General features: G+C 37.0%; 1 protein-coding gene across 9 annotated transcripts in view; it reads left to right on the top strand.

The window, feature by feature from the left end:
• LOC131061325 (SPX domain-containing membrane protein At4g22990) overlaps positions 1–26467 on the top strand; it is a 103238-nt gene that overhangs the window by 53941 nt on the left and 22830 nt on the right. For all 9 annotated transcript variants that reach the window (XM_057994963.2, XM_059213787.1, XM_057994957.2 and 6 more), the window contains 5 exons: positions 1136–1447; positions 1724–1834; positions 1979–2433; positions 4957–5255; positions 11315–11505. In XM_057994963.2, coding sequence (XP_057850946.2) covers positions 1136–1447; positions 1724–1834; positions 1979–2433; positions 4957–5255; positions 11315–11505 — 1368 coding nt within the window. The remainder of the gene's footprint in view (positions 1–1135; positions 1448–1723; positions 1835–1978; positions 2434–4956; positions 5256–11314; positions 11506–26467) is intronic.

Here is a 26467-nt window from a genome sequence, read left to right as displayed (position 1 = left end):
TCAGAGGACCAATGAAATTTCATTTACAAATAGTTGGATGAAGGAGAGATTATTTTCTTTTGTCCTGAATTGGGAGGCTCAAAGCAGAAATGACTGTCCTGCTAGAAATAATCCCCAACTTTTTTTTTGTTTTGTTAGAAGCATATCATTCCTTCCAAACCTAGACAGATTAGCGTACTAAATTTCAAAATAATTATCCTCTTCCAAAGTGCAAGATGATCCATCGAATAGGGTGCCCTTGTATCCTTTTGAAGAATTGTTACTCCCTTTCCTGCTAGACACTGCAGCTGTGCCTATTTCTGTCCCTGCTGAATCTTTACATGGCCTGCACATTATAAACCATATTTTGATAGAATTGATCTAAATTTGGCGATCTCAAAAGTTTCCTGTTCAGTCACAAACCTATGCTCCTTTTGGATCATTGGTACTGTTTTAGGAGACGTTTTTATGTTCTTGTCTTCCCCTAGATCATTTACTCTTGTGGACTTAAATGTGTCATTATTCTTGAGCTTCAATTGGCTTGTAAGAGCTGATTTCTGGGAAACACTTCCAGGGTTATTCCTTCCCAAACTGTTCTCTTTGTTATATTTTTTAAAACTCATGTTTTTATGATAGAGAATATATTTTTTGTTTTCTCACTGCCTGATATATTTCGAGCCTGTTGGCAGATGTCTAAAAGCGGCACTCTTGTATGTTGACTGTAAAGAGGGTTCCTCATCTTTTAAAGTACCAATTGTTTCAGAGGTAAATCACAAGAAGGAATTGTCATAGGATGCCATACAGAAGCTAATATATTTTGAGCTCTTAGTTTCCTACCATATTTATACTACTCGCTTTGTCAGTAAAGTAATAAATTTATTGCTTTGTTCCCAACCAGTACATCTCCAACTCCAATAAGTTTTTGAACCTTTCTATAGATTAATATCAATCTCTGGCTTTCAAATTGTGCATCTGTTAAAAGAGGAAACTGGATATAGTGTTGAGCAGAGTGTGCAGGGGTAATGACCAGAGGTGGGCATTGGTACTGGTTGAATCTGACCTATTTGAATGAAGGATGTAGATATAACTTTACAAAAGAATCAAATGCTTTGTTTGAAGCTTATTCCTTGTCTGAAGTGAGTTCTTTTTATTTCAGATTGAAAAGACTGTCCTCTTTGTGCTAGAGGAGCAAGGGCATCTTGCTAGCAGAATAGAAGCTCTAGGAGAAGAACGGGAAACGCTAATGCATCTAACTGACATTTCTGCATTGCATGCACTGCGGGAAGCATACAGGCTTGTGGGTCAGGATCTTTTGAAGCTTCTACACTTTGTCGAGATAAATGCCACTGGATTGCGTAAAATTTTAAAAAAATTTGACAAACGTTCTGGTTACAAGATTACAGACTACTATGTAACAACCCGTTCAAATCATCCTTACTCACAACTTCAGCAAGTCTTCAAGCATGTGGTAAGTATTTTAATTGAGCTGATCCATATTGACAGTGCTGATCATTTCGAAGTTATATGTACTAAAATTTAGCCTCTTGCTAGAAAATGTATGCTTTGAAAGACTGTAGGGAGAACAGGAATAATATTTTATTATTTACCATGAAAATGATTTTGTACTTTTCATATCAAGGGTACTAATCAAAATATTAAAAGAGGATACAAAACTAAGGCTAAAATGCATGATCATAATCGAGTATTTTCAAAAAACAATAAATGAATCTATTGGAATTAACAGGGCATAGGAGCTGTTGTTGGGGCATTGTCTCGCAATCTTGCTGAGCTTCAAAATCACAAGGGTAGCTACTTGTCGATTTATGATCAACCTGTATCAGCACTAGCGCTTCAGGTTAGTGTGCTCAATGTTATAAATACATTTGAAGGGGATCAATTGTTTCTTCTGTACGCATGCAACTTTGCGGCAGTTATCTGTTACCTTGAAAGAACTGTTCCATACATTTTTAGCATAGCTGTTTGATTATGATTATTACAGGATCCTGTTATTGATGAGATAAAAAATGCAGTCGAAAGGCTTACACACTCAACAAACTTTCTGCGGTTTCTTGGGCAGCATGCCCTTATTATTCAAGAAGATTTACCAAGGCCTTCAGAAGAGTATATTGAGGATCAGAGATATCATTTTGTTTCTCTTCTATTGAACTTAGTGAACACTTTCCTTTATATGGTAAATACATATATAATTGTCCCAACAGCAGATGACTATTCCATTAGTCTAGGAGCTGCAGCAACACTTTGTGGAGTTGTTATTGGATCAATGGCCTTTGCACAGTTAATTTCTTCAATTTACTTCAGTGCATGGTCAAACAGGTCATATTTCAGGCCGCTTATTTTCAGCAGCATCATTCTACTCCTGGGAAATTTGTTGTATGCAATTGCATATGATGCAAATTCACTATATGTTCTAATAATTGGCCGTATCCTTTGTGGGTAAGTTGTGTACATTCTATTTGTCTTGTATTCAATTTGCCCAATGGATGGTATACTTTTGTATGTTAGTATACATTCTTAAAAATCTAGTTTCTTTATAACATCCTTGTTTCTATATCTGGAAGATAATTAATGGTTTATTTTAACTACCTTTCTCTTATGGCTTAAATACACAGTCAGTAGTATGACATGTCAAACCTTTTTGAAGATGCAAATGTAGAACAGTACTTTTGACATGGATATTTGGACGTCTTCTTTCTTCCATTTAATTGTTAATATAAATTTCCAATTATTCAGATGCTACAGCTTAAATTGACTCTACAATGATGGATCATATTTGCGGGATTAACAGTGGAGTATAAACATCACATATTATTGGTGGTGATATTCAGTAGTAGTCTTGAACAAACAATTAGGAGGATAATAATCAATCATATTGAGTCTAGAAATTTAATGCAGAAGCTGCCTTGTTTTTCTTTTTCTATCATTGCATTCGATATCCAATTCTAGAATTTCTTGCTTTGGTATCTTTTTAGTTTTGAGGCTAAAATGCACGCATAGAAAGGTTTGTAGAGTACTCTTTGTGCAAATCTCACATTTTTCTTGGACAAAGCATTATACATCCCTTTCCACAAAATGTAATAATATGTAGTCCTTGGGTATGCAACTCCCATATAGAATCTTCAAAAATTAGTTATTCCTCTTACAATAATACAAACAATTAATTTCGATAAGATAACTTAAAGGTATGTTTCATAATCCATATCAGGATCTTTGGACTAAGGGCTAAAGTGGTTGCTTACAATATACTGAAAACTAACAAAATTTGAAGTTACTGCAACACAATCACTTCTAATAACTTTACTGTTTAGAACAAAATTTCTTGTAGTAGCTATGTTTTTAAAATGTGACTGAATACTTACTAACAGACAGATTTTAGAAGAAGAATCAATAATATTCATGTTTAAATAGGCTGACTGGGTCTAATATGAGTGAAGTGATGTAAGGTTGCTTTTTAAAGTTTACTCTATAGAACATACAGATGAAACAGGTAAACTAACTTTATAACTGTCTTAGCGCTCTTTGTGACTTGATGCTCAATTTTCTATGTTGTTCTAGGTTATGCATTTCATACGTTTAATTATTTGTTCATAATGACCAGTCAATATTCAGTTTTTCAATGTACTTTTCTTGAGTACACAGTTAAATGTTTTACATATTAGTTGGCCAAAGACTTTCTGTCTGTTATATGTGCTTTTTTTGATATTTTTGATTTTTTATGTTGCCTTGCACCTGTAGGCTTATGTTCCATGGGCCCTTTTCCACTATCATACTATTTTCTTGTTTAAATATCATTTCTGAGATTTTTTGGGTACTTATATGTTTCTTGTTTTTGTGTTCCCGTGTTTCCCCATACTTACCAATAGGAACTCGTAGAACACAGATTTAGGCTTTTCTTTCTTTAAAATAGATCCATTCAAAAATGTTGCCAAGAGGTTTTCAAATGTTTCCATCCCTTTACTGTCATTTTTGGTGGCAGAATCACCTATGCTTAGCTTGGATGGTAGATACCTTTTATAGGTTTAGAAAAATATAAGTACATATCTTTCATGCTATCTTTCTCAAGGATGAAGATATCATTGTCCATCCTAAGAATAAACAAGAGGATGCCAAATATTATAGAGAACCACCGATCTTAGTTTTTGTTCATATGTCATAGTATCTAATCAAGGAAGCTATATTTACACATCACATTTACAATTTTTTCAGAGATATGAAACATGCACATTGCTAATGGCTCAAAGAATCAAACGTAGTATTGGTCTCAACAATCCAAATAATGATTTAGATTGCAATTAGCAATTAAGTTGAAAAATTCATAGAATGATAAATTATTTGCAAAGGAAACTTCGCCTGTGCTGTAAATGGTAAGTTTTGAGTACAAGAAATCCAAATCCATGCATTGAGGTATCCTTTCTTGCAACTACAGTTATAAATACTGTACAATCCAATAGCTCATATAGTGGATAGTAAAGTATCTTTTTAACTGTTGTATGATGCTTAGTAGAATAACTAAATTGAAGCTATCACATGTATGTCTTGAATTTTTTAATTATTGGCTCATATTTCTGACACCTAAACAGGATTTGTGTGACGATGTTATTAAATAAGGTATAACTATACTGGTTGAATTTGTATGGCAAGTTCCTTCTTTGTTTGGTGTCTAAAATCAGGGTTTTAAGAGTTTTATGCTTACGGTCTTGTTGAATAGGTAGGGAATGATATTTTAATAGAGATGATGACAATTTTAGAGAGATGAAATGGTTAGGTTTTTCTCATGAACTTTTTAAGAGATCATGCACACAATATCATTGTTAAAGGATCCAGCAGAAAAGTTATCAATATCTTTTATTAGCAGCCAATGTAAATTATGCACCATACACTCATCTTTACAATGTTTGAAGGCATTTCATTTGTAAGTTTTGATCTCTTCATGATGTAATAAAACATTTCCTCCTTCAGTCTAGGTTCTGCAAGAGCTGTCAATCGGCGGTACATTAGTGATTGTGTACCACTTAAAATACGGTTACAGGCTTCTGCAGCATTTGTAAGTGCCAGTGCACTAGGAATGGCAGCAGGACCTGCTCTTGCTGGACTCCTCCAAATGAATAAAACCTTATTAGGAGTCACTCTTAATCAAAATACACTACCTGGCTGGGTCATGGTGATTGCCTGGTTTTTCTATCTTTTGTGGCTCTGGGTATCATTTAAAGAACCAGCACGTGAGGATGAATGCCAAGCTGATGAGGCTAGTAACAAAGGTACGTGCTTGTTCAAGCCCAGATAGTTTTTTCAACGGTTGTACACTTATTAAGATATAAAGGTTTTGGATATGCATTTTTTTTTGAATTTTAACTTTACTATTTCCTTCTTACCCTAGGGAAGGCAGAGTGGAGTTATGCATGGTTTCAATTTTGAACACAATCGTATCCAATATTTGTATTCATATTTTATTTTTTCAGTGTTTAGCTGATCTGTTACTAAATCTGATCTATAGAATAATAACTTTTCTGGAAAAGAATATTTTACAAATAGACATTTATTAAAGCTGCGTACCAATCTTTGTTTGCAACACATTAATATGGTCGTAGTGGAAAATTCAGCATTGTGAATGTATATGACTAGCAGAATTCCATTTAATGGCATTGACATGATGTAGCATAAGTAAAACTATAATGGGATTCAATTTCTTGGTTTGAAAATGGGAAAAAACTTGGCAAAAACTGTGAAGGTCTAAAAATTGATATATTCATAAAAATAGAGAAAGTATTGACTTTGTCATTTCATGTGAAAATAAAGTGTGTAGAGATTGGAAATAAAGATGGTAAATTAAAATAATTTCCAGTTATAAAAAAAAGTATGGTTTTTCAAATCAAATACTTTACTTCCTCCTAAGAGGGTTTATTAAGAAAAAATAAAAGGCTAGTCCTAAACTAGTAAGTGGTACCATTATGGAGCACTGCCTTTGGTGGAAGCCTCATGCTTTTTACCTAAACCCTCATTTGGGTATACACTAGAAGAAAAAACCCACACTAGAGTACAATCAAAAGAAAAATCCTCATTAATGTTTAAAATTTAGAACAAATCTACAAGTAAACAATATAATTTAAATGCTGAAGCCTTTTAGCCTAAACTAAAATTTTCCAGCCTTCACATGTTTTACTTTTTCTGCCCCTAAATGGAAAAATGAGCCCAAAAAATGATATGTTCACATAAAAACATTTCATAAACACTTTTTGAAGAACTTGGGAAACAGCACAGCAAATGTGACGGGTCACAATTACTTGGATTAGTTGTGTGTATTTGGAGTGTAATTCTACCATACAGTATACCAGATGTGTATGTTTCTATCCTGCTGAACCCTTTTTCACATGGCTAGAACTAGGTGGTGCCAATTTTACAAGGCCAACATATGGTTCTGTGATTTGTGTGGTTTGGCACATGCTAACACCCACTCATTTCTTGATTGATCGAAACTTAAAATTGCACACTTGATCCCACATATAATACATTCTTGGAAACATATAGACAGCACACAAAATGCCACACATTATTCACTCATTTTAGAAATATGATGTATACAATTTGGTAAAACAGCCCCAAGCACAAGTACAATGAAAAAGATGATATTCATCATAATTGAATATGATCTACCATGATCAAGCACAAGAATAATCAACTACGAAAATCTCATAGAATTAGTAGCACAATCTATAAACCACCATAACTAAATCAACATAAAAGTACTGGTGTTCTCATAATGTTAATTTAGCATACAGAACTGCATGAAGGTAAATAAATTAATGCAAGAAAAATATTCATAGATAAGTTTTGCCAATTTGTGCACAAACATGTCTGCCATTATGAGATATATTACACATAGATACAATGCGTATTTCTATGGGTGTAATATGTTAATTTTACACTTACAGATTAATAAAGAAAACTCAGAAAACAGAATTAACCTTTAACTTAGATAGTTTGCTGTTAGATTTAGGAAGTTTCAGATTTAGGAACAAACAAAAACATAACCAAAGTTGAATAAGACACTTATTACCCTGGGAAAACCTCCTAGGAGGAAAAACCCAACCAGAAAAGATCTTCAGATCTGATTATGGATTATGAATAATATTCTGATTACGATACTTATCTCAGTTCACCCTTAGGGCTGATAGCATCTTCAACCTTCCAGTGGTCTCAGAACTGCCTCTTAACAAGTTTCAGATCTGCCTTTTATTGCACCAACCAGTAGGTATACATAGCAACCAAAGATTTGTCCTTGAATAGCAGATGGATGAAATATATGTCTTCAGCTGATGACTGTGACCAACTTCAGAACAGCAGGTCCTTCAACTGTCAGTTTGCATGATGAGGAGCACTCTCCTAACAGTAGAGATAACAATGGAGAGAAGCTGATGGAGTTCGCGCTTTGCTGAAGATATTCGTCTTAATATTTGCATGAATTTCGCACATCTTACTTGCAGACAGAATTCACTCTTGATATGTATTCTTGTTATTTGAATGCTTCATTCATACCTTTATTTATATGCACTTTAGCCTCTAATTAGGTTGGCTTTCTTGAATTTGAATTGGTGCCCTTTTATTGTTTAAAACTTATAGTGTGAGTGGTGTGTTGAATTATAGGGCAGGCCCTAGAGCACGCCACCCTTGTGCTAGACGTGAGAAAGGGCCCAGCCCTACACCTTACCTTATGGGAGAAAGGGGCCAGCCCTTTGGGCGGATTCCAATGTTGCCTAAGGCAATTGGAATCCGCCCCTCCTACCTAATTACAATCAACATAATATAATCAGTCCTTAGAGAACTGGTTTCCATTGGGCTGACCTTAAAAGACACATTTCTGGTAGATTTTTCTTGAAACACTTGTACATTTTCAAGGAACCTTATTGTGTTTTATAGCTTGATCTCTTGGTCTTGGAGTTCTAATTCCCACAATGTGTACACCATGCTTTATCAATTTACACACATAAATCTGCTGAGAATAGAGGTTTTCTGTGGCAGTTCTCACAGATATTGGCAATGGCTTTTGGGATTTTGGGAATGAACTCGTGGGAATAAATGGAAATGGAATTTCGAAGAAAGGTGATTTGGTGTTGATGGGATTCAAATTTAAGTGGACATAATGGACAGTAGGCTGAAGTTTATGAAAAATAATTGGATGATTATATTTATGAATATACAACGTATATATAGAGGTTTACAAGACAGTGTTCTAAGAAACTAAAAAGCTAAAAACTAAAAAGCAAAATAATTAAAAAGCTAAAAACTAAAAAGCAAAATAACTAAAAAGCTAAAAACTAAAAAGCAAAATAACTAAAAAGCTAACTCTGTGTTTTAATAAAATTAGTAGTTAAACTTAATTAAACAAACTAAGAATTAAATGACCATTAATAGAACAACTAAAGGTAACTAACTAAAAATAATTAACTAACTACCCTACAGAAGACACTATAGGTCTTTTGATCACAAACACAAGAACACTCTGTTGCTGCAGAGACCCTCCCAGGATCTGCAAACTGTTAATGACCAAGATAGTTGATTCCACCCAACTTATGTAACCGTCGCACGCTAATTACAAAGTGAAAAAACTTGAAACCACGATTTTGAGGAAAAATCGGCTAACCCTCCAAAGAGCAACAAACACGATTTTAGCAAAAACCGCAAAAGACTTTTGTAGAAGAGTACTAAGCACGGTTTGCTCCAGCAAATCCAAAACAAACTACAAGATACCATGGTTGCAAGTGTTCGCCCCAACAACTCTAGGTGTGACCCAAAATTGACTACAACATACCACGATTTTTGTGGAAAAAACTATCAAACCTTCAAAACTGGAACCCTCCAAAAGAGAATTCATGATTTTTGAGGTGAAAATCGTAAAACCCAAATCCCATGCGAATGTTTTGAATTACACATGATTTTTGAGGACAAAAAAAAATAAAAAATCAAGACAACTTTTGAGGAAAAAATTGTGAAACCCACAAACAATTTTTGATGAAAAAATTGTGAAAACCCAGAAAATAGGAAATTTGCTTATCAAAAAGCATAGAAGGTTGACTCCTCTTTAGAACACTGTTCTTCAACATGAGCCTGCTCCTGCTCCTGAGACCCTCCTTGGTTAGATTGCACGGATGCCAACAATTTCATGCAATCTTTCTTCATATGGCCAAACTGGTGACAATAGTTACATTGTACACTTTTCTTCTTCGAAGACTGTTGAAATTGACCATGCCCCTTCTGTTGGAAGGATTGAGCTTTACCCTTGTTTTCATCTGAAGCTTTGGCTGTGAAGCCCTGTTTAGTGGATGAACTAGAGTTGCTACCAAACTGTTGCTTCCATCGATCTTGCTGTAGAAGCTGTTGCAGAGATCAGGAAACTTTAGATCAATACTAGTAGAAGAGATATTGAGCATATCAATGAAATGCTCATAGGATTGGGGTAGGCTTTTTAGCGTGATCACTACCATATCCTCTTCCTCCATGGTTTGGCCAATAGCCTCCAACTGGTCACGGATGTCATTGATCTTCGTAAGATGTTCTTGGATAGATATCTTCTCATCCATCATGATAGAAAATAGCATATTCTTCAAAAAGAAAGCTCGGCTCTTGTTGGATGTTTCATGTAGGCCCTTCAAGAGTTCTCAGATCTCTTTAGCTATTTTACCTGAAGGCACCTGAGGGAGTTGATAATCTGTGATGAATAACTTGATGAGCATGAAAGCCTCTTGATTTCGCTCGTCATGTTTGTCTTGGTCTGTACCTACTGTTGCAAGACGAGAAGCCGCACCTAGAACAATCTGATCAAGGCAACGATACTCAAAAATCATCATCATGTGCTGTTCCCAAGTGTTTTAGTTGCGGCTGTTGAACTTCTAACTGTGCTCCAACATGATGTTGTTCAAAAATGCCATCATGATAATCGAGGTTGAACAAGTCAACTTGGTGAAGGTACAGAAAATGAGACAAAAGAATCTGATTAAGAATCAGAACAAAAACAGCTAGCATAAATTTGGGCATGGAACCCAAGGTGTAAAATTTTTGGAAAACCCAGAAAATAAAATTTCCTGCAAATTTGAAACCTATAATTTTTCAGAAAAAAATCAGAAAAATAAATTTGTAGACCAATTATCAAACGATTTTTGAAACCCTAGGTTATGAGCAGAAAAAAAGTGCCCTAGCTGCTATTTGCTACACAAAATCGCGGCTAGAACACAGGCGTTGCACAGAGAAAACAAAATCCACAGAAAAAAAATCGCAGAAGTGTGTAGAAAATATCTGTCGTCGCTGCTAACCCGCCAAAAATTCTAGAGAAAATGCGAAATATTTTGTGTTGCCGAAAATCGCATCGTGCGAAATAAACATTTCACATTGAAAAATCGCGAAAACGCAGGCAGAAAAAAATTGCCGTCCAGAAAAGATCGTGAAGGAAAAACCCAGGCCGAAACAAATCCTCTGCCGCAAACTCAGGATCCACAGACACTAGAGAATAAAAAATGACACAGTAAAACGTGTTTAAAAAAAAGGTAATTTTTCTGGAAAAAAAATCTACTAAACCCTCGATTAGATAAGAATGCCAGCCAAACAACGCGATTTAGGTCAATCATTGTCCCACGAACTGCCCTCCAGAAATCTTGAAAAGAAAACTTAAAAAAAACCTTTGAAAGTTTTCCACTAAAAAAATCCTTTTGAAAATTTCTAGAATAACAAAAATCTCAAAGATTTTAATTTCCATGCTCTGATACCATGAAAAATAATTGGATGATTATATTTACGAATATACAACTTATATATAGAGGTTTACAAGATGGTACATTCTGTGGAGGAGCATTACTAGTATAATTTACTTCCAACAACCATGGGATCATATGGATGAGATACATTTGGGATATGCTCTTGGTCTAGGTCTACCATCAGTTCTTTGAGTCAAATTGATTAAAACACGAAGCTTAGATTTTCTTTCTTTCTTTTTTCCTGATTACAAAGCTTTTTTCTTATTAAAATGTACCTTGTTACTATTAAATTGATTACAAACTGCTATTTATATACACAAACAAAATATATTCACTCTGATTGTTAAAGAGTAGACACAGAAGGATAATTAGACAACACATTATTGATAATATTCTATTTGGTCGATTTATACTCTGCTAGTATGTGCTGATGTTTTCTTTCATTTTGCATCCTATTATGTATTTTGCCTACATAGTACAGATGAATCATTCCATTGTGGAGCATGATTATTTTACTTTGTAAAATTATTGCTCCTATTTGTTTCTTACTCATACATTTACTATTATCTGCACAGGATCAACACAAGAGTCTACAATTGAAGATGGCTTGACCCAGCCTCTTTTGTTAACTTCACAGCCTATAGAGCAAGAACTGGATGAGGAAGGTGACCAGGAAATTGATGGTAGTGAAGAATCTGCAGATGACTCACGAAAACCTGCAAGTTCATTTATTGAGGCATACAAATTACTAACTAAACCTGTAAAGGTCAGATGCTATTACTTTTGCATGATTGGCATTGCAAGTTTTTTGGCATTGTGTACTTATTTTGTAAAAATGGAAAATGCATATTTAATGGCTCTGTTATAATTTATTGAACTATCCTTAATTGTTGAACCTTAAGTGCTAATCAATAGAACTAACCTCCGAAAGTTACCCCCCTTACAATATTTTGCAATTATAATTTTTTTATTTATCTCTTTTATGAACAATAACATTTGGCTTTTTGAATTACAACTATACAATGATATAGTTAATGCGATTGTATATTATTTTTATATCAAGTAAACATTTTTGTTTTGTTTTGTTTTGTTTTGTTTAGTCAGCAGAAAACTTGAATATGTTTGAATGAATTTTAATAGGTTCCTTGTATGAAAATTTAGGCAATAGGAGTGCTAAAAACAGGTAGGGACTAGAAGGAAACGCAATGCAATGTTATGAACTTGAACTTGGTCTTAATCTTTCAGTGTTTGAAGGCTGAATCCCATAATTCCCAGGATCCTGACCATGTTATCAGAAGATAGTTGACTTTAACTTTCCTTCTTTCATTCATGTGAGGTTGTGAGACTGAGATGAGCCTATGGGATTTTAGAATCATTTTCCTTATGGTCTTTGCCAATAGATAGGCATCTAGAAACTTGCATGTGGATGCTCTTTTATTTAAATCCTCTTTATGTTTATATATAGGTTTTCCAATTTTTTTTATCACAAATGCAAATTGCTTCTTCCATTTATGCTAGATTGTACAGCTTCTAGATAGAAAAGTGAGCTGTTTCTCTTTCGACCTGCACTTGCGTCCCTCTCAGAAGAACCTCCATAGATGTCCTGGACTTCTAAAATCTCAAAAGCAAGATCCTCAACCAAAGTGCTTATTAGGAGTTGAGCGCTGTCTTCACTGTTAACAAAAGGAAAATTACCTACACCCGCAATTGATGGGCAAAAATCCTTGCTCCTAGAATTTAATGGGACAAATAACATCTTCAATTTCAAATTTTCAAGGCTTAATTATTCTGTGAAGTGATTACCCATATACCAAATCTATGTTCGCATAGATTTAAGGACACACAGGGTTAAGGACCATAAATCCACAAAAAAGTTCTCTGAAGCACAGCCACCTATAGCCATAAAGTGTATTTGGCACAACCAAGAGAAATGTATTATCACACTAGAAAACGGTCTGGGGGTGAGGAAACAGAAAAGAGTTTGAGCTTTTATTCTTTAATCCTCAGTGAGCATCATATCAGCCCAGATTTTAACCAGAGAGAGCATAAATTATTAAATTGCCAGTAAATGTCAAAATTGCCATGGAAGAAGGAGCAAAGCAAGTTTTCCACAATTCATTCATTTGGTCACAAAAAAGGTAATAGAAAAGAAATAAATTGTTTCTTCTCAACTTACAGAAATACTGTAGAATAAATTTCCTAAGATGCCTTTCATGAAAGAAAAAATAAGGCACAAAACCTCTCCTCTGTTTCTGTCCACTGCCTTTCTCTCTTCAATTATAACCCCTACCCCCTACCCCCCTCCCCCTTCTCTCTCTCTCTCTATATATATATATGTATATATTAAAAAAACTTCTTTCTCCTGATTTGTCTTCTAAAGTCGTCTAATAAAGAAGTTGTAGTCTTTAAAGGAAATTGTTAGAGACTTTAGTGAGGATAAAAGGCGCATTATTTAGGCACTAGTAAATGTCAAAATTGCAAGGGAAGTAGGAACAAGGCAAGTTTTCTACAATTCATTTTCACTTGGTCACACAAAAGGTAATAGAAAAGAAATAAATTGCTTCTTCTCAACTACATAAATACTTGTTGTGACCTTTTTACACATCGCCTCATTGCAACGGGACCCCCTCTTTCTTGCTTTCCGCTTTCGTTAGTTTAGGGTTTTTGGCAGTCAGGTGGCAATTTTGAGCTTTAATGCATGAGTCCCATTTTTGATATGGTCATGCCTAGAGGTCTTCAATGTGCTAGTAATGTTAAATTTTAAGTTTTGAAGTCAATAGGATCAAATTGTTTAAAAAATGTCAAAATGTCAAAGTGATCCTAAGTTTTTCCAAGTTTTGAGGTTGCAACTTGCTTTAAAATGTGAGCAGAAAGTGTCTAAAGTGTTGCAAATTGGTGTGATTTTTGTGCACAAGTGTCAAAAGACCCTTTAGGAGTCGTTTTTTCCACTCTTAGGAGGTGAAATAAGGTAAAAATGCACAAAGTCCCAATTGACTCCTATTTTCCACCCCTCAAATCTTGACGAAATGTTAAAAGTCCTGATGGAAATAGAATTTCCATTGCATGAAATGATAAAATCTGATAAGTTTGGGCTTTTGAAGTGTGAGAATCATCAAAGTCCTAATGGAAAACGTTCCGCCCCCATGAAATTAAGGCTTAAAGGTAAAAGTCCCAATGGGAGGCGTTTCTGCACTCAGTTATAGAGCTGAAAATGATGAAAGTTCCGATGGAGCATGAATTTCCAAGAGTTGATTTAATGATGAAAATGGACTCAGTCCCGATGAGGTGAGTTTTTCCACTCCTAGATTGAATTTACAAGTTATTTTGTGGAAAGTCCCGATGAATCAGGAATCTCCACCCAAGGTAAAGAGAGTGTCTCGATGGAGGTTGTTTCTTCACTAGGCCTACAAGAGCAAAATGCATGAAGGATGTGTGTCCCAATGACCCACGTTTTTCTACTTAGGGGTAAATGAAGAAGTTTAAGTGCAAACCCCTTGTCTTGATGAGGTTCGATTTTCCACTTAAAGGGAAAATGATTGAAATGAAGTGAAATGAGGATGAATTTGTGTGTCCTAATGGAGGTCGATTCTCCACTAGGGACAAAATGTGAAGGAATGACAAGATTTATGTGTCCTAATGGGGTTAGATTTTCCCTTGGAGAGAATTATGATGGAATTTGATAAGATTTTGATGGGAAATTAAGTCCCGATGAAGGATGAATGTCCACCTAGGGGGATTTTACATGGAATTGATCAAATTTTAAAGTCTAGATGAAAGTTGATTTTCCAATTGGAGAGGATTTGTGAAGAAAGTGAGTTAAATGATGAGATTTTAATGTCTAGATAGGGGTCGATTTTCCCCTCAAGTTATAGTTATCAAAGTGGGATGAATTTAATTGAAAATAATGTGTCTCAATGACCCATGATTTTCCCCAAGGGGCTGGAAATCGGATTTAAGTGAATTTTTTTTTTGGGATAAGTGTGTCCCAATTGATATCAATTTTCCATCATATGCATTTGGTGGATAATCAAGGTGAAATTAATGATAAGTGTTCACATCCCAATGCATATCGATTTTCCTATGTGCTGGTAAGTGCAAATTTTTATTCCACATTGGCTGTGTGGTGACTTTTCCTGGTAAAAATGTGAATAAGAGACAGTCCAGTGACTAATATATTATTATTAAGTGACTGATTTGATAGTTGGAGAGCTGGAAGAGCTGATTTGGAGTGCGCCATTGTCAAGCGAAGGGTGCGATTTTTTTTGAGGCATCCATTGCCTCTCCATTGAAGGTCGCTAGGGTTGAGAAAGGAGGTTGCATGGCTGATTGAAGATCTGAAGCACATTTCCAGACACCATTCACTTGCACGGTATTGTTTCCAGCCTCTCATTTGCAGACCAAGACATTACTTCCAGCCATCCATTTAGACAAATACGTGGTGATTTTCAGCTGATTGGGCAAAATCGCATCAAGTGTATGAGTTGCACCATAAACATGAGGGTTCCTAGCCATTGAAAGTTAATTTGTAGAGGTGTTTTCAGACATTATACTTAGAAAAATAAAGCTGAGACAACATTTTGTCATCAAAATTCCTCATTTTCTGAGTATTGAGAGGAGTTTTCAGACTTAAGCACTGCAATCAGACTTAATTTTTGTCTGAAACTCAAGTTTTTAGAGGGCGAAATGCCCACATTATGGTCTTTGTTTCCATTATTTTCAGAATTTGTGTTATAGAATGCTAAATTTCTGATTTTAAACATGAAAATTGTTAAAAATCAGAGCTTAAGGTAATTCTGAAAATGAATTATTAGAGTTATTTTATATAGGTGCTATGTCTAAAGTGGGGATAGCTGCGAAAAAGACTCAATTGAAGAATGTGCAAGAAGATTACTCAATTGAAGAATGTGCAAGAAGATTACTATCCGGAGTCGTAGATATCTTCCCAATGGAAGAGAATTGGAGATACAAACATAGAGTACTTGGATAGGAAGAGGATGAAGCCGAGAATGTTTGGAACGAAACATCATCTACCATCTCCTTTGGCGGTCAATATCATGAAGAGTGGAATTTACCATGCAGCTGGTTTTCCACCATCTATTCAGTGTAATGAGCTCATGGTTGAGTGTGCAAGGCACTATGATCCACAAACCCGAATGATCAAAACACCTAAGGGGTTGGTGCTTGCATACCTAGTTGAGGAGTCAATTGGGGAGGCATTTGGAATTCCTAGACATACAAACATGCAAGAGAGAACCAAGGAGGACACCCAAGCTAAATTTGAAAAGAGATCAGAGTCATGTTTGAGAATTATCAATAACGAGTGGGTCCTTGAGACAAGGCATCACCACTCTAAGTTACCCAAGAGGCTCTTATGTTCAGACTCCAAGGAGTACAACGATTTGATATTTCTACTCAACCGAATCATGGGAGCACCTCAAGGGGCGCTATTTGAGAGATGGATGTATTATTTTATTGAAGAGATAGCAGAAGGAACAGTGATGATCAATTGGGCAAAAATTATAAGTGACAACCTAGATATCCAGTTGAGGAGTTTGTAAAGGATGAGGATTTTCTACATGATAGCAAGGCAAATAGTTTACAAAGGATTGATATGCAAGGGTGACGTTGGAAATGGACTTGAACAATACAGGGTGTATGAGTGCTATCCACAACTCCACTTGCATGAGATTGATCAATATAGACGGGTGAACGACGCATTCACCATGTACATCATGGGGTTGCTACAAGGCAGAATACATAAACAATTGTCCAAGAAGGCAATGACACTCATTGAGAAGTACAGATCATGGCATATTTAGTTTCCTACCTTCACATACCTAAGGATTCAGGGATTCACTTCCGAACCATACAAGTTTCCTAGGTATCCGACAAATAAGATGGTGTTACTTGAGGTAGTGAGGCAGCTCTCAGAGCTTGATTTCATCCAAAAGGCAAAGCATAGGCAAAGTGTTACCTTTCCTATCACACTTGGGAAGATGGAGGTATGCCCCACCGCAGTAGTAGTAGAGACAGGTAATGAAGAACTTGAGTTCTTTCATCTTGGAATTTATAGAGCTAGGTATTGATTTGATCCATTTCAGAGAATTGTGATGACTAAGGGAGGGAAGTTTACACACAAGATTGACATCAAGGATTATTGCTCTAATCTTATGGATGAGCTCATAGTTGAAAGGAAAATGTGGTCTCGGATGTCAGTGAACTTCATGAGGAAGTGTAACTTCTCTATTCTAGATCAGGTGAAAGATGATGGGGATCATATCCATCCGCAATATGTAAAGGAGAAAGATAAGCCTATCACATTGCCTAGTTGGTCACAACTGGAGTTGGTAGATTTGAGTATTTTGATGAGAGACATATGTGATTGCTCTAGAGTGGGTGGACAAGCAGATTAATGAGTTGAGAAAACAAAAGGTCACTCTAACCTATGAGAAGATGAGATATGAGGAGTACTCTATCAATGATGATGAAAGGACAATAAGCAATGTTAGAACACATAATGATGAGGAGAGTCAGGCTCCTGAAAGGAGAAAAGGCATGCCTGAAGGATCACAAACAAAAGGCAAGGAGATTGTTAGCCAAGAATCAAGGCACAAGAAACATAAGTCTAACACTCCTCAATCTACCATGAGTTCCTCTTCCGTGAAGGAGAATGATATGAAAGAGAAGGACAATGAGTTTGCACAGGGGGTTTCTGACATGGAAATCCTACTGGAGAATGATCAGGATGTGCATGCATCAACATAATCGACACCACATGTGTTGAATATCCGGGCAACTGAGGGGGGGGTGAATCAGTTGACAATTAAAATCCTTTTTAAACTTAATTCGCAGATCCAGAATAATTAGCAGAATTAATCAAGACAAATAAAACATGAAAGCATGTTCACATGACATATTAGACACCAAAATTTACGTGGAAAACCCAAGAAGGGAAACACCACGGAGAACACTGATCCTCAATATGAAAACACCGGTTAAGGTGACATCGGTTAAGGTGATTTTTTACAAGGATGGCTCATTGCCAAGAATGCTCATTGCTGGAGGGCTCATTGCCTAGAAAGGCTCACTACCGAAGAAAGAAAGATAGAAAAGAAAATCCACCACTGAAACACAATTTGCACAACCAAAACTACTTCTGGTAACAATCCGCAACACAACTTCACTCATCAATTGGACTCTTTCAATCTCGCATATCTTCAACACAATTAGCCATTCATACATTTGCCACACAAACTCATACACATACATATACTGTCTCCAGAAAAACATAATCCTCTAAGTCGGCCAAAACATAGATCTAAAATAGGTCACCACTAAACATCTCGGTGGTTGGAAGGAATGGGAAGTGGACCATATCATAATGCTCTTCATGGAACACAACAACATGTTACATACATCACCAATGCCGGACTCAAAACATAATCCATACGCTATACAACTGCCATTACACAACCTCGACATCCGGACCAAGATCCTTGACTTCTGGATCAATCCGGATCCAAAAATAGCATCGAGAAACATCAACAACACACCTTCTGAGAAGCCAAGTCTTTCGAGAAATCCCCAAACGACCATCAACATTACATACATACTTATCTTCCACTATTGCTCAATAATCCACATCCGGACATAATTCGGACCACAGGAGTTGACATCAATGACAACATATAACATAAGGCTAACAACATGATGATGATGAAGAGCAGCTAGGATCTCCCACAATTCAGCTTGAGGTTTATTTGGTCAATGACATGGTGGATTTGACTAAGGAGAAAGCAGATGATGAGGTTATTTCAGCCTTGAGAGGACTTGATGAAGATCAACAACTCGAAGATGGGATAAAATTCTCTACAATTCCCGATTGGTTGTTGAGCAACATGGAGAAGAAGAAAGTGATAGAGGTGCAGCCCGCTGAAGATATTGATTTCCTAGCCAAGATTGGTAAGGAGAAAGAGAAGAAGAAGGCAAAGATGTTCTCTAGGATTACTAGAGATGATATAGGAGAACGCATTGCACAAGTGGCTGTCCCGATAGGTGATAAGACTAGAGATATGATCACTCCTATGGATTATCAGGTTACCACAATTAACCTTGGACTGACTATGAAGAAACAAGAGTTTCAAGAGTTAAATGATACTGTCAAGGCTATAGAAAAGAAAGAGATGCTTGAAATTGAGAACAGGAGGCTCAAGGAGTATATTGAAGACATGAATTCCCTAAGGTGTGAGGATCCTACCTTTGTCTCACCTATTGCTATTGCTATTGCTCATGGATCACCTATTGCTATTGCTCATGGATCACCTATTTCAAAACAAGCGGATGTTTTTCTAGCTCAGTTCATCCAAGCATATGATAAGACTACGATGCTCATATTCAAGATGCAATACTTGGAGGGAGTGTGGGAAGATTTTCAACCAGTGCAAGTGTTGATGTGTTTTTCATGCACATGCGAACACAGAATAAAATACCAAGGTACCTTATCCTCTCTTGAACAAAGTTTCCCGACTGCTGAAGATCTTGCCAAAGGATCAATCGGAGTAACTCCAAGGTTCTGATATGTAGGGTCTCTACGTGTGGATAAGCTTCTCGCGGTATGATGCGATTTTGCTTGAATCACAAGGGGACTTACACTCGATGACCTGAGCGTTTGATTTGCTTTGGATATCACTGGAACGTGGGTCTTTACTGATCCTTGATTTTTAAGAAAAGGAAAAGGATATGGGTTGGAGAAGGATCTAATTCTAACACTAAGAATGTAGGAGCAATGGATGACCTTTGATGAAACTTTAACTAAGTCTTGCTTTGACATGCTAGGATCATCTCCACAAGGTTAGTGCTTTATGATGTTCAGATCACTGCTACAAGCACAAACACCATCAAGTTGATGCATATCAATGAAGAAGCGATAATTGAAGTTAAGCTTAAGCTAAATGATTCCACTTGACTACGCAAGGCAAGTTTGCAATCAACAAACCGCTAGTAGTATGGATATACAAATTTCACCATTGATCATACAAATTTCTTCCATTCATCTAATAACGTGAAATTAAGTTTGAGAAGTATAGAGACCATGCAAATTGTAGAATCGACACATAGAATTCACCATTCCCTCAATGAAGTTTACAATCTTTGCCTTCTCTTTCTACTTTACTCTAAAATGCTATCTACTATTTAGCTACTAATTATTGAATATCTCTCTTTTGCTAACTCCTAACTATTCTTTGACTATTAACACTTACAAATGAGGAGCCAAGGCTTTATATAGAGAGCCCTTTACAAATTGACGGCTTTGATTGACTTATAATCAATGGCTAGGATTAAAGGATAGAAACCCTAATTAGGGTTTGTTATAATAAACTTCCTTAGCCAATGAGAAAATTACATTCAATGAGTGTGGACCAATAGGAAGTAGGGGTAGGTACATCGAAGTTTGTGCCATCCTTGATAAATTAGGTACATTGAATCTGGACATGCTGAGGTGGACCAATCCGACTGGAGGAAAAGTGACTGGGATGCCACCTTGTCTGACGTTTGTATCTTGGTTGATCCTCCTTTGTCCTTGATGCGATGAATGATGCACTCCTTGATTCTCTATGTGCTTGCTGAGGCTTCCTTACTGTCAAGTTCTTCTTTCTTCGGTAGCATACCTCGCCTTGAAGTGTTGGTAAGGTCATTCTTCTCTGCCATTATGTGGGTCTTTTGTGTGGTAGAATGGAGTCTTTTGAGGATAGCCTGGAACACTTGAAGTCTTCCAATGCTCTAGAATCACCTTGAGTCCTCCTCCATGCCCTCAGAATGTCCTTGATGATGATGGACTGGAATAGGTCAGGACATGATGATGGACTGGAATAGGTCGTCCTTGTCTTGATCTTCTTCCATTTGCAAAACAAACCACAAGGTGATTAAGGACACATAATAAATTCATTCCAACATAGCATTTCCTACCTTAAGTCATCAACAAGAAGGCATTAGAGTGAAATTCATTCAAGATCCTCTCTAGGGACAAGCTCTATTAGAATTTCGCTCTGGACCCTTTGGAAGGGTCAGGAGCGAAATTTGCCTTCTTGGTTCAAATTCATCTCCTTGCCTTGAACTTCTCTTGACCTTTGAATCGCTTTCTCCTGAAGACATCATTGATTTGACCCCCAAAAAGAGGATTTCGCTCTGGACCTAGGTCAAGGACAGGACCTATAGGGAATTTCGCTCTGGACCCTTTGGAAGGATTAGGAGCGAAATTCACATTCTAGGACAAAATCTCCACATTGTGTGATCATACTCATTCAGATGCATGTCTAAGGATGCCCTCAATCTCAACCAATACCAAGCTTGATGCAAAATTGGAGCAAAATGGAGTTTTTAAGGATTTCGCTCTGGACCCTTTGGAAGGGTTAGGAGCGAAATTCCTGAATCAGGCTCAAATTCTATCATTTCTTCACTCCAAAATGCCTCGAAGACAAGCATATGCTAGCCTTCTCTCCACCAAAGCCTAGGAATCCACCACTTGACCTTCATCATGAGCAAATTAGGTGAAATTGAGAATTTCTCTCTGGACCCTTTGGAAGGGTCAGGAGCGAAATTCTTGACTTGCTTGTTTTCCTTCACCAAGGTCTATCCTTTTCACTCTCTCTACTTGGACTCTCATCTTTGGATCCCTCTCCCATGCATGCAACACTTGACCCTCAAAATGGCTAGAAAGGAGAATTTCGCTAAAAATCATGGCCAAGGACAAGACCTATTTAAGATTTCGCTCTGGACCCTTTGGAAGGGTCAGGAGCGAAATCCTAGTTTAAGCTCAAAATCTTGATCATTGGTGGCCACAATCAATTCAAAGGCATGCCTAGGGGTCCTTCCAAGCTCAATCTACTTGATCCACACTTAGCTGGACACAAAAATGGAAGGAAAAGAGGGATTTTGGGAGTTCCGCTCTGGACCCTTTGGAAGGGTCAGGAGTGAAATTCTAGTTTTGAGCACATTTATTCATTCTTTCAACTCCAACCCACCTTAAAAAGGCAAGGACACGTCACTCCACACCTATCCATGCCATAAAAACCAAGGATTTGACCATCTCCAAGGGAAAATAGGTGTCCTTCAAGAATTTCGCTCTGGACCCTTTGGTAGGGTCAGGAGCGAAATTCTAGTCTCAGCTCAATTCCTTCACGTTTGGTGATCATAAGCAACTCAAAGCCATGCCTAAGGACATCTTCAATCTTGATCCACACTTGGCTAGACATAAAATTGAGAGGAAAAGGTAGATTTTAGAAATTTCGCTCTGGACCCTTTGGAAGGGCCAGGAGCGAAATTCAAGATTGAGGCTTGATTCTTCATTCCCTTCGCCCTCATTCACTTCCTAAGGCAAAACATGTTGATTTACTTCCAAATACTCCCAAGGAACTAAGATCTTGGTCCAAACAAGGAAGAAATGGGTGTGTTCTTGGAATTTCACTCTGGACCCTTTGGAAGGATCAGGAGCGAACTTCTTGACTAAGGTTGATTTCACACTCCATTGCTTCTCTTTGCCTTCAAGCTTGATCAAACTCACTTCTCCTCACAATAATCAAATCCATCTGCCATCCTTTTAGCTCAAAACAAGGTCGTTTTCATCATTTTAGGCAAGATAGGGGGTCAAACTGAGGATTTCGCTCTAGACCTAGGCCAAGGACAGGACCTATAGGGAATTTCGCTCTGGACCCTTTGGAAGGGTTAGAAGCGAAATTCTCCTTTTGGGTTGATTTCTACCACTTCATCGCCTCAAACCTCTTCTCAAAGGCAAATATGCATCAAAGCCTCCTCAACCATGACTCAAAAATCCAAAACTTGGCCATATCAAAGAGAAAAATAGAGGAAAAGTGAATTTCGCTTTGGACTCTTTGGAAGGGTCAGGAGCGAAATTCTCATTTTAGGCTCATTTTCACCTTTTTCCTCCCTTCTTTGGCTTGGATATAACTTATTAGGCGTCTCCTGATCATCCTCCAGTCCAAGTTAGCATTCACTTCAAGGTTTTGTGAAGAAAAAAGGTCTCATATGAATTTCGCTTTGGACCCTTTGGAAGGGTCAGGAGCGAAATTCCTCCTTATGCTCAAATCCTGACTTCATTTTCATATTTCTTCACTCCAAATAAGTGTTTTGCCCTCAATAATGCCTAGAAATGAGTTAGTTCTAAGTTTGGATCAAAGTAGAATGTCCTATAGAGGAATTCGCTTTGGACCCTTTGGAAGGGTCAGGAGCGAAATTGAAATTCGCTTTGGACCCTCTGGAAGGGTCAGGAACGAAATTTAACATTTTGGTCTCTCCGTCAGGATTCATATATGGAATATAACATTTAAGTATAAGTTCTTATACTTTAAGTTATATTCCATATATACTATCAGGATATTTGAGAGTGGTTTTGGACCTCTAGGAGTTATAATGCAAAATCTAGTTTTTGGAGGATTCTTCAATTTTTCAGACTTAGCCAAATTTCAGGACAACTGAAGATCAGGATGACATTCCAAACTTCATCACTCACCAATTTGACCTAACTCAGACCTTCAAAGATGATATTCACTCACCAATTTGACCTAACTCAGACCTTCAAAGATGATATTCACTCACCAAGCTTCATTGACCTCCTCAAACTCAAACAAGACACAATTAGCAATAAGAGCAAAACTTTGTCCTAAGGAAGACTTTCAAAGATGACCCTAACCTAGAGCATCCACTGACTCACCTTTAGCTAAAACAGAGCCTGCTATCTTAGTGATCCCTCTGGCAACACTCAACATGCAAAGGCTAATAGACAAAACCCTAAAAGACCTAGAAAAGCAATCCCCAGAAAGCAAAAAGTAGGGGTCCCCATTTACAATAAGGCGATGTGTGTATGATTTCCATGGATGGTATTGTTCTTTGGCCATACGGAAGTCAGTGTTTGACCATGCAAATAAAGAGTGCATGGAGATGGAAGGATCAATCCAAGAGATACAATCTAAGATCCTCACATCTATTGAAGAGTTATTGGGACAAGATATCTACACTTCGAATTTGGAAGAGTTGAAGGAAAAGATGAAGTTTATTTACTTCAAATAGTTGGAATCCATAACGAATAATAAGCTAGATGACTTGGTTTCTCTCATGATTTGCATCAACAACTTGCAGAAGCTTATGTTGGATTGGGAAAGTATTTTCGATGCTTTCTCAGATGCCTTGGATGTGATCGATTTGCAGCAGAAAGGTCTAGCAAATGTTTTGATGGAGGAACACAACTCAGTCTTGGCTAGATTTGTTGAGTATGTAGCTAGAGGGAGGGATGTAGGCCGAAATCTTCTAGAAGATTCCTTACTTGATGGCTAGGCGTCATCCCATTGGACCTCAAAGAAACTGTCTGGGACATTGACCCTAGAAAGGGTTGCGGACCCACCAAAACAGTTTACACTAAACCATAGACTAGAAAATAGAACTACATACTTTACGCCTTGATCCTGTGTCGAAACGGGTATGTAGGCAGTCTAGGGACGAAGTTGTCCCTAGTACTTAGGCATTCGGGGATGGGGTCTAGGCTTTTGGTTAAGGCAAGTAGATGGATTGCGAAGTTTCTCGGACTCCCAATCAAAGGGGATACATTTACTAATTGAAAGTTTAAGGGATAATCCAACGCATACTCAGAAAGAATCCCGTATAGATTCGCTTGACTTCCCGAGGCTTTAGGCCAAATTCTGAGGCAGAATTCAAGCTTGCATTATGTTATTTTATTTACTCCCAAGGACGACGACCTTGGTGCACTCATTTTAGAGGAGTGTTGTTCTTAGAGAGTGACTTTGGTCCTGGATGGTCCCGATGAGTCTAAGTTTTTGACCAGAGCACCTCCTATCCCAAGCTGGATAGATGCTTACCCTGTTTGGGTAGATGCCTATCCTGTATTGGATAGATGAAACCTCCTGTCCCATATGGACAAATGCTTTTTATTCCACTTTGTTATGTAAATCCTAATTAGGGCAATGTTGTCATGATCTTGGCCCTTGATTCTAAATGAATCTTGGCCACTCATTTCAGTTGGAGACTATATATAAACCCCATTCCTCTCATTTGTAAGAGAGGGATTTTTGAGAATTGTCGCCTATATGCTGCTAAATTGAATTCAATCATTGAATTTTGGTGATTTTATTGAGATTTGAAGCATTGTGTGATTCTCATACCTCCAAATTTATATTAGAATTTGTTTCAAGTATTTTTTTAGGTTAATGAAAGAAATTGTTGAGTGCATTCGTATGAAATTCATTTTATCCATACCACTACCTTCTTGTTGATTGTAAGTTTGTCTTATTTGGTCAACTGGAATCAAATTTGAACTTAACTTCAATTTGTGCTTTCTCATTGATATGCATCGCATTGATGGTGTTAGTGTTGTTAGTATGAATTTGAACATCTATTAATAACCTTAGATGATTGCACTAAGCTTGCATAGAGTTGTTCTTTGATGATAATACCTAGCCTAGTTGAATTTCATTGAATCATTCACTATCTCTTGCATTCTAGGTTTAAGATAGGATTAGAACAAAACTCCTAAACCCTTCCTCTTTTGCATTTTATTTGAAAATCTTTGTTAGAAATAGATCAAGAGCTCATATTGCAAAATCCCAAGTCATTTGAAATCATTGGCAAGCCATTCATGATAAGTTTGAGTCTTCAAGAACAATTACGTAAGTCCCTTTGTGCATATAGCAAAATCACATTCACCATTGAGTTACCCACATGTCAAGAACCGATGTTAGAAACCTTGGAATCGTCTTAGTTGATCAAATATTTAGTATCTGAGGTGGTTTTGTTTAAGAGAGGGTAAAAATACTTTGGTATTTTATTCTGTGTTCGAGGTGCCTAAAAAACACGTCAACAATACTATAGAATAAATCTCCTAAGATGCCTTTCATGAAAGCAAAAAAGAGAAAACCCATAAGAGAACAAAGCTATAGGTAGATGATTGATTCCATCAAGCTTTATAGATTTTTCTTGTAGGATACATTTAATCAAATGAGGACTTTATGGGCAAAGGGAGCACAAATTATTGAAGCCTTTCCAATCCAAGCCAAAATATATACATTTCCAAGATTTTGCTTAGAAAAAAAGAAATACCAGATGATAATTAAAGTGTTTTTTCACTTTCCCTTTTTCTCCCTTCTCTCAGATGATAACTTGATCATCCCCCACTCCCATTTATCGTCTTTAGCAGTGCAGATGCAAGAGAAGTCCACTGAGGCAAAAGCTTGAATCAAACCAACATCTCCAATGTTTTCATGAATGAGATAACAGCTGGCAGCAATGGAGAGCATGGATGCACAATTGAGACTTTGTGAAGCATAAAAAACATTTCTTCCCATTGAGGGGCTTGGGTTGAGCGTGAGATCCTTGAGAGCCTTTTGAATATTTTCCTGTTTCAAATCATCTGAACTCTTGGCCATACCAATTACCCTTTGAAGCTACATACGTAAGGGTTCTTGATTTCCACATCAATGAAGGAGATGAAATTCACTTCCTCACTATCTGCATCTAAGGAGACACCCTTCTATTCTTGTCATTGCTAACCCAAGCTTCCAGGTTACGACCTGAATTGGATTCCTTGCCCTTGTGCAGAGAGGAAGCCATGAATTTTGAAGATGTAATGTCCCCTTTTCCGCTCTAGTTTGTTTTTGGGTTTGTTGGCCAATTCTGAGACTCGTTGGTCAGTTGGCAAAATTAGA

Source organism: Cryptomeria japonica, chromosome 11 (assembly GCF_030272615.1).
Source record: "Cryptomeria japonica chromosome 11, Sugi_1.0, whole genome shotgun sequence".
NCBI classification, from domain to species: domain Eukaryota; kingdom Viridiplantae; phylum Streptophyta; class Pinopsida; order Cupressales; family Cupressaceae; genus Cryptomeria; species Cryptomeria japonica.
This window is presented reverse-complemented; position numbering and strand designations above follow the sequence as displayed.